This window comes from Ooceraea biroi, chromosome 10 (genome assembly GCF_003672135.1).
Source record: "Ooceraea biroi isolate clonal line C1 chromosome 10, Obir_v5.4, whole genome shotgun sequence".
Classification (NCBI taxonomy): Eukaryota; Metazoa; Arthropoda; class Insecta; order Hymenoptera; family Formicidae; genus Ooceraea; species Ooceraea biroi.
In genome coordinates this window covers 27539-41137 of record NC_039515.1, presented here as the reverse complement: position 1 = coordinate 41137, position 13599 = coordinate 27539, and the positions used below count along the sequence as shown (strand labels likewise).

The window sequence follows — 13599 nt, the reverse complement described above, 5'->3', positions numbered from 1 at the left end:
TAGGTTAGACTTACCATCTTGAGATCGTTGTTGATTGTGTTTAACGACAATAAATTGTGATAACACAGTTAGCTCATCTAAAGTGTATTCGAATCTAAAATCGTGTGTTTTGCATACACTTATTTATTTGAGTTTGAAACTAGACTGCCGAAAAAGTAAATATTCCACTCCAAGGGGAATGCAAGCTGCATGATAGATAGAGATGTTTGTCAAGAATATTTTGTTTGACACACGACAGAACGAATTTCGATGTTCCATGAATATTATTTAATAATTTCGTAATCTATGATTTATGTTGTAAATGAACAATATAACAATCACACGATAAAATAGCAGAGTGAACAGTTCGTAGTGTCACTGAGTGCCACGAAGTATAAATCACGTAAGATGTCACGTGATTATGATAGAGACCTCCATAAGTGACTGACCATTAGGAGGTGCCGTGTGATTGGTGTACGTGACTTGTGCCCGAAAAATGGCGGCGCCAATACGGAACTCTGCTCACCGAGCGCTAACAATTTGAATTGAAATACTTTCGCACTTAGAATTTATAGTGATTATCGCTGAATTAATGGAGTTATAAGCAGTGATGTATATGTGAAGTAATGATCTACGCGTCAAACTACACAATATTGGTGAGTTTCAGCCAAATCGGAGATGAGGACCCTAAACTAAATAATTACCTATAAATATATTTTCTGAAAAAAGAATAAAAATTTTTGCCGAAAGAATAAAAAATTATGTAATAATTTTTGTAACTGGAGATTAGTTTTATTTTTATTTATACAGATAAGCACATTGTAATGACACATTAAATTAAAATATTGTATGGCTAATGATAGTTAATTAAACTATCGTTTCAACTTAAATAACTAATAACATTTTAACTTAAATAACTAATAATTATATGCAATATAACAATATACATATATTGCAATAAAGAAAATAAAATAAAATAAAATTTACACATTTGAATATTTTTTTCATAACATCTTATAATACTAATAATACTTATAATACTAATTCCATAATATTACTTATAATACTCAATCTATTTTAATTTTTCGGCAAAATTATTTGCAAAAGTAATAGAATAATAATGCAATTAGAAATTATGTTTAGTTAATTGGGAAAGTTTTTCTTTCACGACTTATTGGGTATTAAACTTAATTTTAAAGGATTTACAAGAGATGGCATAATGAGCACCTGATGGCATCGGCCCAACTGAAGCCAATCATATGAAAGCCCTGTCATTAGGCTTTAAGAATCAGTATATTTCATTTGGTCGAAGTGTAAACAACGTATTGTTGTAGTGCATTCAATATGTCGAGTTTTGTGCCAACGAAACACAATTTGCGGGAAGCGTTACTTTTTTGTTTCCATTTGAAGAAATAGGCAGCTGAAAGTCTTCGTTTGCTGTCTGAAGCTTATGCGGATTATGCTCCATCGATTTCAACTTGTGAGTACTGGTTTAGACGATTTAAAAGTGGAGATTTTGATTTGGAAGACAAAGAACGCCCTGGCCAACCGAAAAAGTTTGAAGACGAAGAATTGAAGGCATTGCTGGACGAAGATCAATGTCAAACGCTTAAAGAATTGCAGAAGCATTAAATGTAACCGAAATGGCCGTCTCTAAACGTTTGAAGTCGATGGGAATGGTTCAAAAGCAAGGAAATTGGATACCATACGAATTGAAGCCAAGAGACATCGAAAGGCGTTTTTTCACGTGTGAATTGCTGCTTCAACGGCAAAAAAGGAAGAGTTTTTTGCATCGTATCGTCACTGGCGATGAAAAATGGATACATTACGACAATCCAAGCGCAGAAAATCAACATCAACAGTAAAGCCGAATATCCATCGTTCGAAGTAATGCTCTGTATTTGTGGATCAGAAGGGTGTGGTCTATTATGAGCTGCTAAAACCTGGTGAAACCATTACTGGGACCGTTACCGACAACAACTAGTGCAGCTGAACCGAGAATTGAAAGAAAAACGATCAGAATACGCCAAAAGACACGACAAAGTGATTTTCCAGCATGACAACGCTCGGCCACATATCGCTAAACCGGTCAAGGAAACGCTAGAGCTGCTCGGATGGGATGTTCTACCCCACCCGCCGTATTCATCAGACATTGCTCCTTCTGATTTCCACTTGTTTCGATCCATGCAGAACCACCTTTCTGACCAGCACTTCAGTTCTTTTGAAGATATAAAACAATGCCTCGATTCATGGATAACCTCAAAAAACGAGTTGTTCTTCCACCGAGGAATCCGCCTTTTACCAGAAAGATGGGAAAAAGTTGTGGCTAACGATGGATAATATTTTGAATAACATGTACTTATCACCTTGTTTCAAAATAAGCGTTCATTTTCACAAAAAAATCCTTTAAAATTAAGTTTAATACCCTATATTTTTTGTACTTCTTTATTTTGTTATTTTACAAACTGTTGCATTTTTAAAAGTAATAATAATAATAAATACAATATGTTAAAACATCGACTTATGTTCATTACACGGAAATGTGATGCGATGATTATTTGCAATGAGTGATTCAATAATATGATGATAAACATATTACCACTGTCCGCATATTGTGTCTCGTATTCTGCTTCTATATTTTGAACTTAAAAATTGTCATATTTGAATGCACCATTTTCCCCTTGTTTTACTATTTATGATTTGTGCTTTAGGACGTATACTGGTTGCATTAGTACGATTTACTGTAAAAGCTCTCCGACAATCTGGACACTTTGTTTTCTGCAACATTGTTTTCCAGATGACTTTTATATCACTTAGTTTACGTAAGCGCTTCACCTGTTGCTTTAATTTTATTATTCTTTCCTGTGTTTGTGCACATTTTTGGCGTTCAACCTGAATTTTATGTATTAATGGTTTCACTTTTGTTTGCATGCTTGGCGGAAATATGAAACGCTTCTGTTTAAAATTGTTTTTACGCTGACGATCGATATATTGAGCAATCGTTTTTTCTAAAGTCACGCAAAATCGACAAATGCGACCACTATTGATAACAATCGGACAAGATGCATGTCGCCATCTGTTATTCTCATCTTTGTCTGCACGCTGAAGATGAATATTTTTATATAATGCTGTTTTTGGGCCTCCTTCACAAACAAATAACTCGTCAACAGTGACGAGCAAGTGCTCCAATTCTTCTTTAGTTTTTGGTGTGTGAATAATTTCTAGTTCCAGATGTTTTTGATGTATGTAAAGCTGTAACCCATCTTTACTCAGAACAACCTGTAAAAAAATACAAACAAATCTGACATTCGTGTGTCATTGTTCATATTAAGGATAAGATACTTAAAAAAATTCTTACCTTTTTCCACAGACTATGTGTTATTTTTTCGCCAGAAGTTACCGAGGCTAGTTCAGAAAAAATAATTTGTGATGGTTTTTCTATTATATGAATACCCCATTTTTGGCTTGGTAATGTAACACAGATCTCCTTATTTAAGATTTTCTCGAAAAGACTTTCCAAAGTGTGAAATTCACTCGAATTTTCTTGATTTTTCTTCCTTTCTTCATGGGGTATTGAAGTATTGTGAGGTTGCACCTGTTCTCTATCTTTTGCATCATTTTTATCTTGACCTGACGCTTCAACAGCGTGATTATCAACAAGCTCCGTTTTGAATAATGTTTTATTTTGACCTGACGTTTCAACGGCGTGATTATCAACAAGCTCCGTTTTGAATAATGTTACTTTGTTCCGAACGAAATCGGCATTAATATCTGAAGTTATATCATTTGCTACAATTGAGGCTTGTGAAGATTGCGGATGTTGATCAGTCGAGGCCGGTTAAATTTCAGTTGCTTCAAAGGGGATTTATCGTTACTTGGAATAGGCAGTGCCCCAGCTATAAGTCGCTTCTGTTTGTAAATATGCTGGAATCAGATAAATCAGTACGTATTAAAGGGTATGAACGAATGCCTTTTTTCATATTAGAATAAAACTTGTATATAACCTTATATAATAGCACTCCATTATGACTAGCGCTCTTCTCCCTTTTAATACTCATTAGATCAAAATGTATTTCACACACATATGATTTGGTACTCAATGAACATGATAAAATCTCAGCCCATTTCATGCGTTCGTTCTGATCTTTCGGCACCGAAAATATAGACACATTGTCATTTTTATTTTCTTTCTCCCTATATCCACTTTTACAATATGGTACACAACATCGTCGCACCATTTTTTTCGACTTTGCTTTTTTTAATTTTAATTTCTTTATATGTTAATATTCAACGAGAAAACAGATTCATAACAGTTCACACTTGCCTGTGCCTTAGACCACAGATATCTCTACTATACTAGATCGCTAACCTGGTCAAAAGAACTGAGGTCGGCCGGATCTTCGGTTTCGGCCATGACACCTGATAAAACATGGCGGCAGTGCGTGTGTGTAGTGCGTATGTGAGTACTCGGCGTGTGGATAGTGCAGCTGACAGCAAGTGTCAACACGATGTCACACATACGCGCTAACACACACGCCGGGTACTCACATACGCACTACCACACACGCACTGGCGCCATGTTCTGTCAGGTGTCATGGCCGAAACCGGAGATCCGGCCGGCCTCAGTCTTTTGTACGCCAAGCCCATAGTTAGCGATCTAGTATAGTATAGACATCTGGGCCTAGACATATATAATATGGAAGCACACTAGGGCAATCAAAGTGCTTAATTTGGTTAGGTTAGGTTAAATTTGACTGATTTTATTGGCCTAGTGCGCCATGTACGCAATTGCACTGTAGGCAATTGATACTCTCCCGTAACGATTGCGCTTCTCTTATTATTTAGGACCCTAGGAACACCGTGTGACGTTGGCACATTTTCTTTTCTTTTCCCTATCTATTAAAAGTCATCCATACTTCTGTGGAATGAACAAGAAGTATCATCAGTCAACGTCCATACCACATTGAAAGCACCAGTTCTCGTCCGATCACTGAAGTTAAGCAATGTTGGGCACGGTTAGTACTTGGATGGGTGACCGCTTGGGAACACCGTGTGACGTTGCCACATTCCAACTTTTTTTAATTTTCTTTGAAGTTGTACAATTTCTTCATAAAAAAAACGTGTTTCGTCAGGCAACGTCCATACCACATTGAAAGCACCAGTTCTCGTCCGATCACTGAAGTTAAGCAATGTTGGGCACGGTTAGTACTTGGATGGGTGACCGCTTGGGAACACCGTGTGACGTTGTCATGTTCCAACTTTTTTTTAAATTTTCTTTGAAGTTGTACATTTCTTCGTAAAAAAACATGTTTCGTCAGGCAACGTCCATACCACATTGAAAGCACCAGTTCTCGTCCGATCACTGAAGTTAAGCAATGTTGGGCACGGTTAGTACTTGGATGGGTGACCGCTTGGGAACACCGTGTGACGTTGTCATGTTCCAACTTTTTTTTTAATTTTCTTTGAAGTTGTACATTTCTTCGTAAAAAAACATGTTTCGTCAGGCAACGTCCATACCACATTGAAAGCACCAGTTCTCGTCCGATCACTGAAGTTAAGCAATGTTGGGCACGGTTAGTACTTGGATGGGTGACCGCTTGGGAACACCGTGTGACGTTGTCATGTTCCAACTTTTTTTTTAATTTTCTTTGAAGTTGTACAATTTCTTCATAAAAAAAACGTGTTTCGTCAGGCAACGTCCATACCACATTGAAAGCACCAGTTCTCGTCCGATCACTGAAGTTAAGCAATGTTGGGCACGGTTAGTACTTGGATGGGTGACCGCTTGGGAACACCGTGTGACGTTGCCACACATCTTTTTTTCTTTACATCTTTTGTTATAACAGTCCGTAGCAGTTTATGAAGTCGTCCCCGACAAGGAGTAATGCCAGTAACTTTAACTTTTCGACAATCAAATCGCGGCATACTGTCATAGACATGCATAGTTCGGCGATTCGTTTTTGTTTTGTGCTGCCAGGATAACGATTTGATATACATGCAAAGTTTATCAAAAGGTTAGTAACTTTTACGAAATTATAAATTTTACGAAAACTATACATTTTAGAAAAAACTGTTTCGGATAAAAGTTTATCTCCGTCTTGCAATTATTGAACGTACTGCAGTTTGTATGGATGTAATTTATTTGCGCCATGTACGCAACTGCACTGTGGGCAATTGATACCCTCCCCACTTTTCTAACCTGAATCCTAAGATGTATGAAATCTAAAAAGTGTTTGTGTGACTAAAGTAAAATATCGAAAAACATGCCAATTGCTGTGTAGAAGGATGTAAAAATCGCAGTGAGAAAGAAAGGTTTTCGCTTATTTTGCATTTCATCAGGCGAAAAGAATAAAGAAAGATGCGAAACCTGGTTAAAATTCAGTGGAAAAAGCTCATTGTCAGCAAATGCTGCAATTTGTGAGGTACACTTAATGAGGTATAATCATATCTGAAACATTGTGTATTGCAATATATCAGAAATATATGTATATAAATTAGAGACCTATATAGGCTGCGTTCGGAAACATCACCCGAGTGCCCCAGTGTATCATTTTATCCTTGTTGTTCATTCGCTGAACAACAAGGATAAAATAATACACTGGGGCACTCGGGTGATGTTTCCGAACACAGACATCAGTCAGAGGGAGCGGTTCAGTTGCACACGATGCAATTGGACACAAGCCAATCAAATTGCTGAGTTTAGTTAGTTAGGTTAGATTTGATTAATTTGATTGGCTGTGTCCAATTATACTGTGTCCAACTGAAGGCCACTCATAATCAGAGAGACGAAATCGACGTCTAGTTCCTGATTGGTGGAGCCATATTGAGCCCACAGAGTGACAGTGATTGAAAACATAAGAAACTAGAAACTCACGAATTCACGAATTTAAGCTAGGTGAAAACTACACATCACATTAAAAAAGGTTTGTATCTCCAGTACTTATAATTTATACTAAGATTTTCTTTTTGAGCATGAAATCATTTTCTATACGATGTGATATGAAGATGTACACCTAATACACCTTAATACACCTAACCTCCTAATCTTCTTTCTTAATGCAAGTTGTTTCTGCAAAACAAAATTATATTTCGAAAACAAGTTTTGATATGTTTATTCTGCCGTTAGAAAAGATGGTTCGTGTGTGCGTAGCATCGGGGTGCTCAACAAAGGAAAACGAGGGCAAGCTTCTCCTACGATTTCCTAAAAATCCAGAGCGAAGATGCCAGTGGATTGAATTGGTACAGAAGACAAAACCAGGTTGGAGAATAAAAACCAACAGCTGTTTATGTGAGGTAAGATGTCATTAATTTGTCCACTTTGATGGTTTGTTTCATCATTTATTATCTCCTGTGGTTCTTAAATCTATTCTATTATGTTTCAGCTTCATTTCGATACATCGTCATGGGAAGAAATAAGAGTAGATGGTACTAGAAAGCTGAAAGAATCAGCACTCCCCAATGTCTTCCAGAGATCTTCCCATGTATGAATGTGGAAACGGATCATACATATGTACAGACAACCAAGCAACAATACCTTTTGTCTGAGGTCTCACATCATTTCATTCTCGAGGATTAACACCAAACTCTTCTTGCTTCTTACTTTGTAAAAAATAAATAAGAGACTAATCCGTTTCTAAAACGTCTCCGCCATCTTGAAATCAGGTGATTTCGCCTCTCTGATTATATAGGTCTCTAATATAAAGAAATAAATATTACAGGTGCACTTTGACGACGGACAATACGAACAAGCTCGCCAAGATGAAAGAAAATTGCTCCGCTCATGTGTAATATCGACTTTATTACAAAAGCGTAAGATAAAGAAAGAAAAGGAAGAGAAAGCTAAAAAAGCTAAATATTCCAATGATGTAGAGGATTTAGAATCTCGTAAGTTTTACACATTCCAATACTACTCATATAAGAAAACGATGCAGAATACTTGAGTTGTTTTCTTATAATCTCATATGTATTACTGTAATGTAATTTACTCAAATGGCAATTAATATACATAGGCAACTATACTGAAATAACCAATTCTGAAGTAATTCATACTGGACCAACCAATTCTGTAACCTATACCGAAACAAGCAATACTAGAACAACCAATGAGGACATATCAAGAGACACTACAAATACGATGAGTGAAAAAGAACAAATCAAACATTTGCAAATAACATTGAGGAAAACGTTGCGGCAATGCAGTGAATTAAAAAGAAAGCTACAACAAAGAAATGTAATTTTGGAAAAAATATTTGCAGACGATCAAATAAACTTGATCTTAAATAATACACAAAGAGGAGCATCGTGGTCCACTGAGACGTTGGATAAAGCATTGAAATTGTATGTAGCCTGTGGATCAAAAGGTTATGAGGAGATATGTCAACAAAATTTGCCTTATCCGAGCATTCGAACAATACAACATCACATACGAGGCTTCAAATCTAAGCCAGGTATTTTAAAAGATTTCCTACAAGTATTAACACTTTGACGTCCGCACCTGTGATACAAAATACTTTTGTCTGCCGCCGGCACATTTCGCGAGATTGTTTATATTGTAATTACAATATACCGTAGTAAAACATAAAAATCACATTAAGTCTGATTAAAGGGTCTCTATAAGTTGATCTGCACACGACACCTACGTGGTGCCACTGGCACTTACCTGCAAGCATTGCACGCGACACCAACGTGATGCCGGACAGCAAATTGTTAAAAATAAAAGTTAGTATTATAATTATTGTTTTTCCTATTCATAATAACTATTGTTAACTATGTTAACTTTAATTATTTGCTTATGATACTTTCTAATTTCATTTCAGGTACAAACGTTGAACTCTGAAGAAAAACATGCAGTATTTGTCATACACGAAATGTCTATAAAACCGGGCTTACAATACGATCGCTCCATTTCTTCAGGTGTGGATCGGCCACCAATGAAACTATCGGATGGATTTGATAGTTCTCATGAACGAGCAACGCCCTTGTTTTCATTCTGTGCGGCATTTCCTCGAGGTCAAAACAAACTATAGAATATTACTATATCTAAAATTATAATAAAAATTGCGTAAAAATAAAATATCAATAATATATGTCCCAGACCTACCGTATAACCGTTAATAATAGATTTCTAAGTTCATTTGGAGACGAAAATCCTAATACTAAAATGTCGAGGCTACTATAGTTTTTAAATGGGAAAAGTTTAAAGTTCACCAATCAGCTTGTCAAAATTTCGCGCGCTCAGGGACGTCACATATCAAAAAGGCCCTTCCGCACTTCACTCAACTCGATAGAAATATAACATTCGATATTATTATTCACTTTACTTTTTGGTATACTGTTCCCAACACCGACTAATATCGGAATGATAATAGTTTCTCAATTGTCATATGGAAACGCGACGCTCGTCGAACTTTCAAAGCATTCGCGCGAAGCGTGCAACGAATAAATAACGTTTCTCATGTGATGAGAGAAAAATGAAGTATGGTTTGCTGCATGGAAATTTTTTATATAAAGAAGATAATTGTTCCTTTAAATAAATTAATAAAAAATATTTCCAAATATGTTAATATGTATTTTCTTTTCTTATCGTTTCTTTTTCTTTATCGACATTTCATGCAGAAATGTGCAAATATTTTAACACGGGAGTTGACTATCTTGGTCCACAGTGCCCATGTTTCGACGTGTGATGGCGCGCAAGAAATGCAGACAGATGTCCATGAGTATCAACGTGCGAGAAGGTAAATAATTGGAGTCAAATTTCGCTGAATGCTTATAAGGAAAACGTTACGTTCCAAATACCCGAAAAATGTCGGCGCGCGGAAAGAAGAACAAAAACAAGAGCAAATTATTGGAAAAAAGACCGCGACATGTTCTTTGCAAGGAGCAAAGATACTCGCAAGAGATGGACAGAGGATCTGACAAGGACGATGAAGCAGGTTAGACGACTGAATTTCGCGAATTTCACGTTTAGTAACGATGACTGGGATTCTAAACTTAACTTGCAGAATCAGCAAACGAATGGGTAATTCCGTTTCCGGTGGCTATGTGGGACATGGAGCACTGCGACCCAAAAAAGTGCAGTGGCAGAAAACTGGCGAGGCATGGCTTGATAAAAGTACTGCGACTAGGTGCTCGATTTCCAGGCTTGTGTCTCACTCCGATTGGCAAGAAGGTAGATGATAAAAAAGAAAACCTCACGCCTGGTACCAATGACAAATAATGCATTGCAGTGTGTGAATCCAACTGATCGCGAAATTGTACAAGAATACGGTTGCGCGGTTGTGGATTGCAGTTGGGCACGCCTGGACGATACTCCGTTCAATAGAATGAAGACGCCCCATCCTCGTCTCCTACCATTTTTCGTCGCTGCTAATCCAATAAATTATGGGAAACCTTGCGAATTGAGTTGCGTCGAAGCTATAGCAGCTACTTTATTCATAACTGGTTATCCTGACGAGGCCAAACTCTATCTCGGGAAGTTTTCTTGGGGACACTCGTTCTTGGAATTAAACAGCGAATTATTGGAAAGCTATGCTCTTTGCGCAAATAGCGAAGAAGTGATCACAGTACAAGAAAAGTTTCTAGAGAAAGCCAGACAAGAAAAACTGGATAGGCTTGGTAAGAATATTTCACCATATTAGCACTTTTTTCATATTAAATTGTTGTATTTTTGTTTTGATATAATGAAGAACTTTTGTCTCTCTAGCGCTTCCTGATTTTCCACAAAGTGATACGGATTCTGAAGAGCGGGAAGAAGACAAGGACGAGGCTACAAAAGTAACTAAAGATATAGCTGATATAAAGATATAAGATGCAATTATTAATTAGAGATATCTTATACAAAGTCAAGTAGTACAAAAATTTGTACATATGCAAACCTGTATATTTGGAATAATATTTTGTTGAATTATTTAATTTCTGTCTTCTGATTTTTAACGTTTCCAAGTAGGTATTCAGTACTATCGCTATCAATAACACTTCTTCTTCTTAGTGTTTAATGCACCCCGATCCCTTCAGGTTCGATATGGCCAATTGCAAAAGTGAGTTAAATACGAAATACGAAATAACAAGTTGAAAAAAGAACTCGGGACAATCGTTGTGCACCTGACGACTGTCCCCTTCGGAATGCTCGCTATCAATAACACGCAACATGCATGTGCGTCCATGTCAATGGTTAATAGATCCTGGAGTGACTGCCGCACTCCGACGCGAAATGTCATAGTTAGATGATATTTAAAAACAGTCGTGATTGACATTACCGACATGTCGGAAAAAACGTGATAAATTAGGAAAAAATGTTTCGAGACACTCCTTATTCTTCCGTTTTATTTGAAAGAAAAAAAGAGGATACAATGTCAACTGGACTGCCAATCTCTCAACATTATTTCGGTAATGTGGTGTGCGTACAGTAATGCACGCAATGTTATCGTTTCTTGTTATAACGGAAAATTGCAACACAAAGGACAAAATGACAAAGCATGTAGTATAAATAGTATATGAATATGTATATATACACACACACATATATACATCACTACTATTCGCGCTTTGTATAAAGTTTTGTGTAGCCGTTACAAGATAATTCAAAAATAGTCATAAAAACTAGAAAATCTATAGAGAGGAAAACGAGACTTCTTAGATGTCGCCAGCAGAATCGTTCTCAGCTGCTCGTGTCGAATTTGTCCACGCGTTACTCAAGCCATCGATGAATCAAAACCGCAGTAATTGTTGGCGCGAGTTTGAGCAATCGTTTATAATTGGTTTGCAGTCGCAAGTTCGCAACTCGTACGTATCAAATTCGTTTTTTAAGATACGCTCTCCTTAACCTAACCTAACCGTTGCGTTTCTCAAGCGTGTATTACTTCTGCTTCTTCCCTTCTTGCATGCTCCATGATCGATGCATCGTACCGCAGCAATTTCGAACGCAAATGACTACTGTTTTTTGGTGTCTGCAGGTAGTCCGAGCCAGCTTTGCGAGGAAAGAGTGCTTCGATGTCACGGTCAGTCGGGCGGGAAATGAGCGGCTAGGAAGCGTAACACGGCAATGTCCCGCAGTTGTCGTCGAGCTAGCGCGACATGAAGCGAGCAGTACCTGGCACAGGGACGCGCGACTGTTCTTTATCTGAAATGTGTCTCTCTTATCGCGGTAGCGGAAATACCAGTGTCCAATGTGTGGATAAACGCTCTGTCCGCCAACTAAATGCATACTAACGATCGCACGTCGCTTATACGCTACATATACGCTATCCATCCCGTAACCTGGCGCCGTGGTACTCTACATCTATTCCCCGACCTGTAGACTCGTCGGCGAGACCCTCTGAAAAAGCTTTCAATGTTCGACAGCTCCAGCCACGAAAGCGTGGACGTTAACAGCACCGCGTGACTCGTGCACTTTGAGACGGAGACGGTTCAGAAGTATCCAGTATCAAGCATGTAAGTACCATTTCGCTAGTGAGAGTTTAGTTCTGTTGGCCTCATGTTCACACTTGACACTTGCTCCTTCATCTTTCATCACAGGAACAAATCTGTGGAGAATCTGTTGATATCTAGCCACGAGGTAATCAGTAGCATCAATTCTTCGAGCTTGAGCAGTCAAAATAATTTGGGTAACGTTGCACCCGTGGATAATCAGACTCAGGAGTCACCGGTTGGCTCTGCCGTCGAGCGTAGCAGTCCTGTGTCCAGTCCCAACTTATCCCCACGTCCCAGTCCTAGAGCCCATTCCAGGCGAGAGTATTCCAGGTTGAACTCTGATTCTTCGGCCAAAGAGTCGCTTCGTACAAACAAGTCGGAGGATCAGCTGTCTCAGGTACACTTTCATTTCAAATTGTAATGCAAAAGCATTCAATCCAGGCCCCAGCTTGTATCGTGATGATAATTATTTCCCCTTCAAATTTTCTGTTAAATTTACAGAATTTGATAAGCAGATCGTCCGATTCGGCAGAGCTCGGCAAGAGCTCGTCCCACGAGGGCAAAAAAGAGTCGCGTGGCAGCGATCGCAGCAAGAAGAAGTCGTCCTGGTATAATGTGCTTTATCCCACATATAAATCTCGTTCCGAGGACTTTAAGCGAATATTTAAAGACGTGCCCGATGATGAGAAATTGGTGGTAGGTAAGTGTTGTTATCTCAAGAGTGCTCACCCTCTCGTACACGAGACTGTATTACGCTACATTTTTTAGCCCCTTGTCATGGCGAATTAACAGTCTTACAAACCCATTACGCTCCTGAAATGAACATGCTGAATTAACATTCTAGGATTCAACTAATTTAGCGTTGTAACTTTTAGATTATTCTTGTGCTCTGCAGCGTGAAATATTGGTACATGGTAGACTTTATGTGTCTCAAAACTATGTGTGTTTTTATGCTAATATATTTATGTGGGAGACATTGGTCTCCTTACGTTGGAAAGACGTTACATCCATTACCAAAGAAAAAACTGCGCTTGTCATCCCGAATGCTATCCTGATATGCACCGTTACTGACAAGTTCTTCCTAACATCGTTTGGAGCGAGAGATAAAACGTATGTGATGTTGTTTCGCGTTTGGCAAAATGCTCTCATTGGCGAGGTATGCATCATATTATTATACAACTAACTGCATAGAAATCTTTCTCATTTATCTCC

At 38.0% G+C, this 13599-nt stretch overlaps 2 protein-coding genes and 5 non-coding genes across 9 annotated transcripts; all 7 read left to right on the top strand.

Moving 5' to 3' along the window:
* The first annotated feature begins 4924 nt into the window (after positions 1-4924).
* On the top strand, positions 4925-5043 carry LOC113562859. Its single transcript, XR_003407210.1, has one exon. It is a non-coding gene; the product is annotated as a 5S ribosomal RNA (ribosomal RNA).
* A 67-nt stretch (positions 5044-5110) lies between these two features.
* On the top strand, positions 5111-5229 carry LOC113562856. Its single transcript, XR_003407207.1, has one exon. It is a non-coding gene; the product is annotated as a 5S ribosomal RNA (ribosomal RNA).
* A 67-nt stretch (positions 5230-5296) lies between these two features.
* On the top strand, positions 5297-5415 carry LOC113562855. The gene has a single exon (XR_003407206.1). It is a non-coding gene; the product is annotated as a 5S ribosomal RNA (ribosomal RNA).
* A 67-nt stretch (positions 5416-5482) lies between these two features.
* On the top strand, positions 5483-5601 carry LOC113562854. Its single transcript, XR_003407205.1, has one exon. It is a non-coding gene; the product is annotated as a 5S ribosomal RNA (ribosomal RNA).
* A 69-nt stretch (positions 5602-5670) lies between these two features.
* On the top strand, positions 5671-5789 carry LOC113562853. Its single transcript, XR_003407204.1, has one exon. It is a non-coding gene; the product is annotated as a 5S ribosomal RNA (ribosomal RNA).
* Positions 5790-9654: 3865 nt separating this feature from the next.
* LOC105288099 (ribosome biogenesis protein TSR3 homolog) lies at positions 9655-10890 on the top strand. Its single transcript, XM_011354094.3, has 4 exons — positions 9655-9911; positions 9981-10147; positions 10206-10593; positions 10682-10890. The coding sequence occupies exons 1-4, from the start codon at positions 9782-9784 to the stop codon at positions 10783-10785; spliced, it is 789 nt and encodes a 262-aa protein (XP_011352396.1). The 5' UTR covers positions 9655-9781; the 3' UTR covers positions 10786-10890.
* Positions 10891-11950: 1060 nt separating this feature from the next.
* On the top strand, positions 11951-13592 carry LOC113562691 (GRAM domain-containing protein 1B-like). 3 transcript variants are annotated; one of them, XM_026972811.1, is made up of 5 exons: positions 11951-12121; positions 12319-12408; positions 12493-12784; positions 12889-13087; positions 13263-13592. In XM_026972811.1, coding segments are annotated over exons 2-5 (801 nt in total). In that variant the 5' UTR covers positions 11951-12121; positions 12319-12406; the 3' UTR covers positions 13571-13592. The 3 variants fall into 3 exon arrangements, with proteins under 3 accessions (XP_026828612.1, XP_026828613.1, XP_026828611.1); XM_026972812.1 differs by lacking the exon at positions 11951-12121 and having other exon boundaries at positions 12198-12408; positions 12889-13083; positions 13263-13522; XM_026972810.1 differs by lacking the exon at positions 11951-12121 and having other exon boundaries at positions 12199-12408.
* Positions 13593-13599: the final 7 nt, after the last annotated feature.

Coding starts and splice junctions, on each gene's coding strand:
- LOC105288099 (XM_011354094.3), top strand. CDS start 9,782: ATGTCGGCGCGCGGAAAGAAGAACAAAAACAAGAGCAAATTATTGGAA. Junction 9,912..9,980: donor TGACAAGGACGATGAAGCAG/GTTAGACGACTG, acceptor CTTAACTTGCAG/AATCAGCAAACGAATGGGTA. Junction 10,594..10,681: donor AGAAAAACTGGATAGGCTTG/GTAAGAATATTT, acceptor TTGTCTCTCTAG/CGCTTCCTGATTTTCCACAA.
- LOC113562691 (XM_026972811.1), top strand. Junction 12,785..12,888: donor CGGAGGATCAGCTGTCTCAG/GTACACTTTCAT, acceptor TTAAATTTACAG/AATTTGATAAGCAGATCGTC. Junction 13,088..13,262: donor TGATGAGAAATTGGTGGTAG/GTAAGTGTTGTT, acceptor TGTAACTTTTAG/ATTATTCTTGTGCTCTGCAG.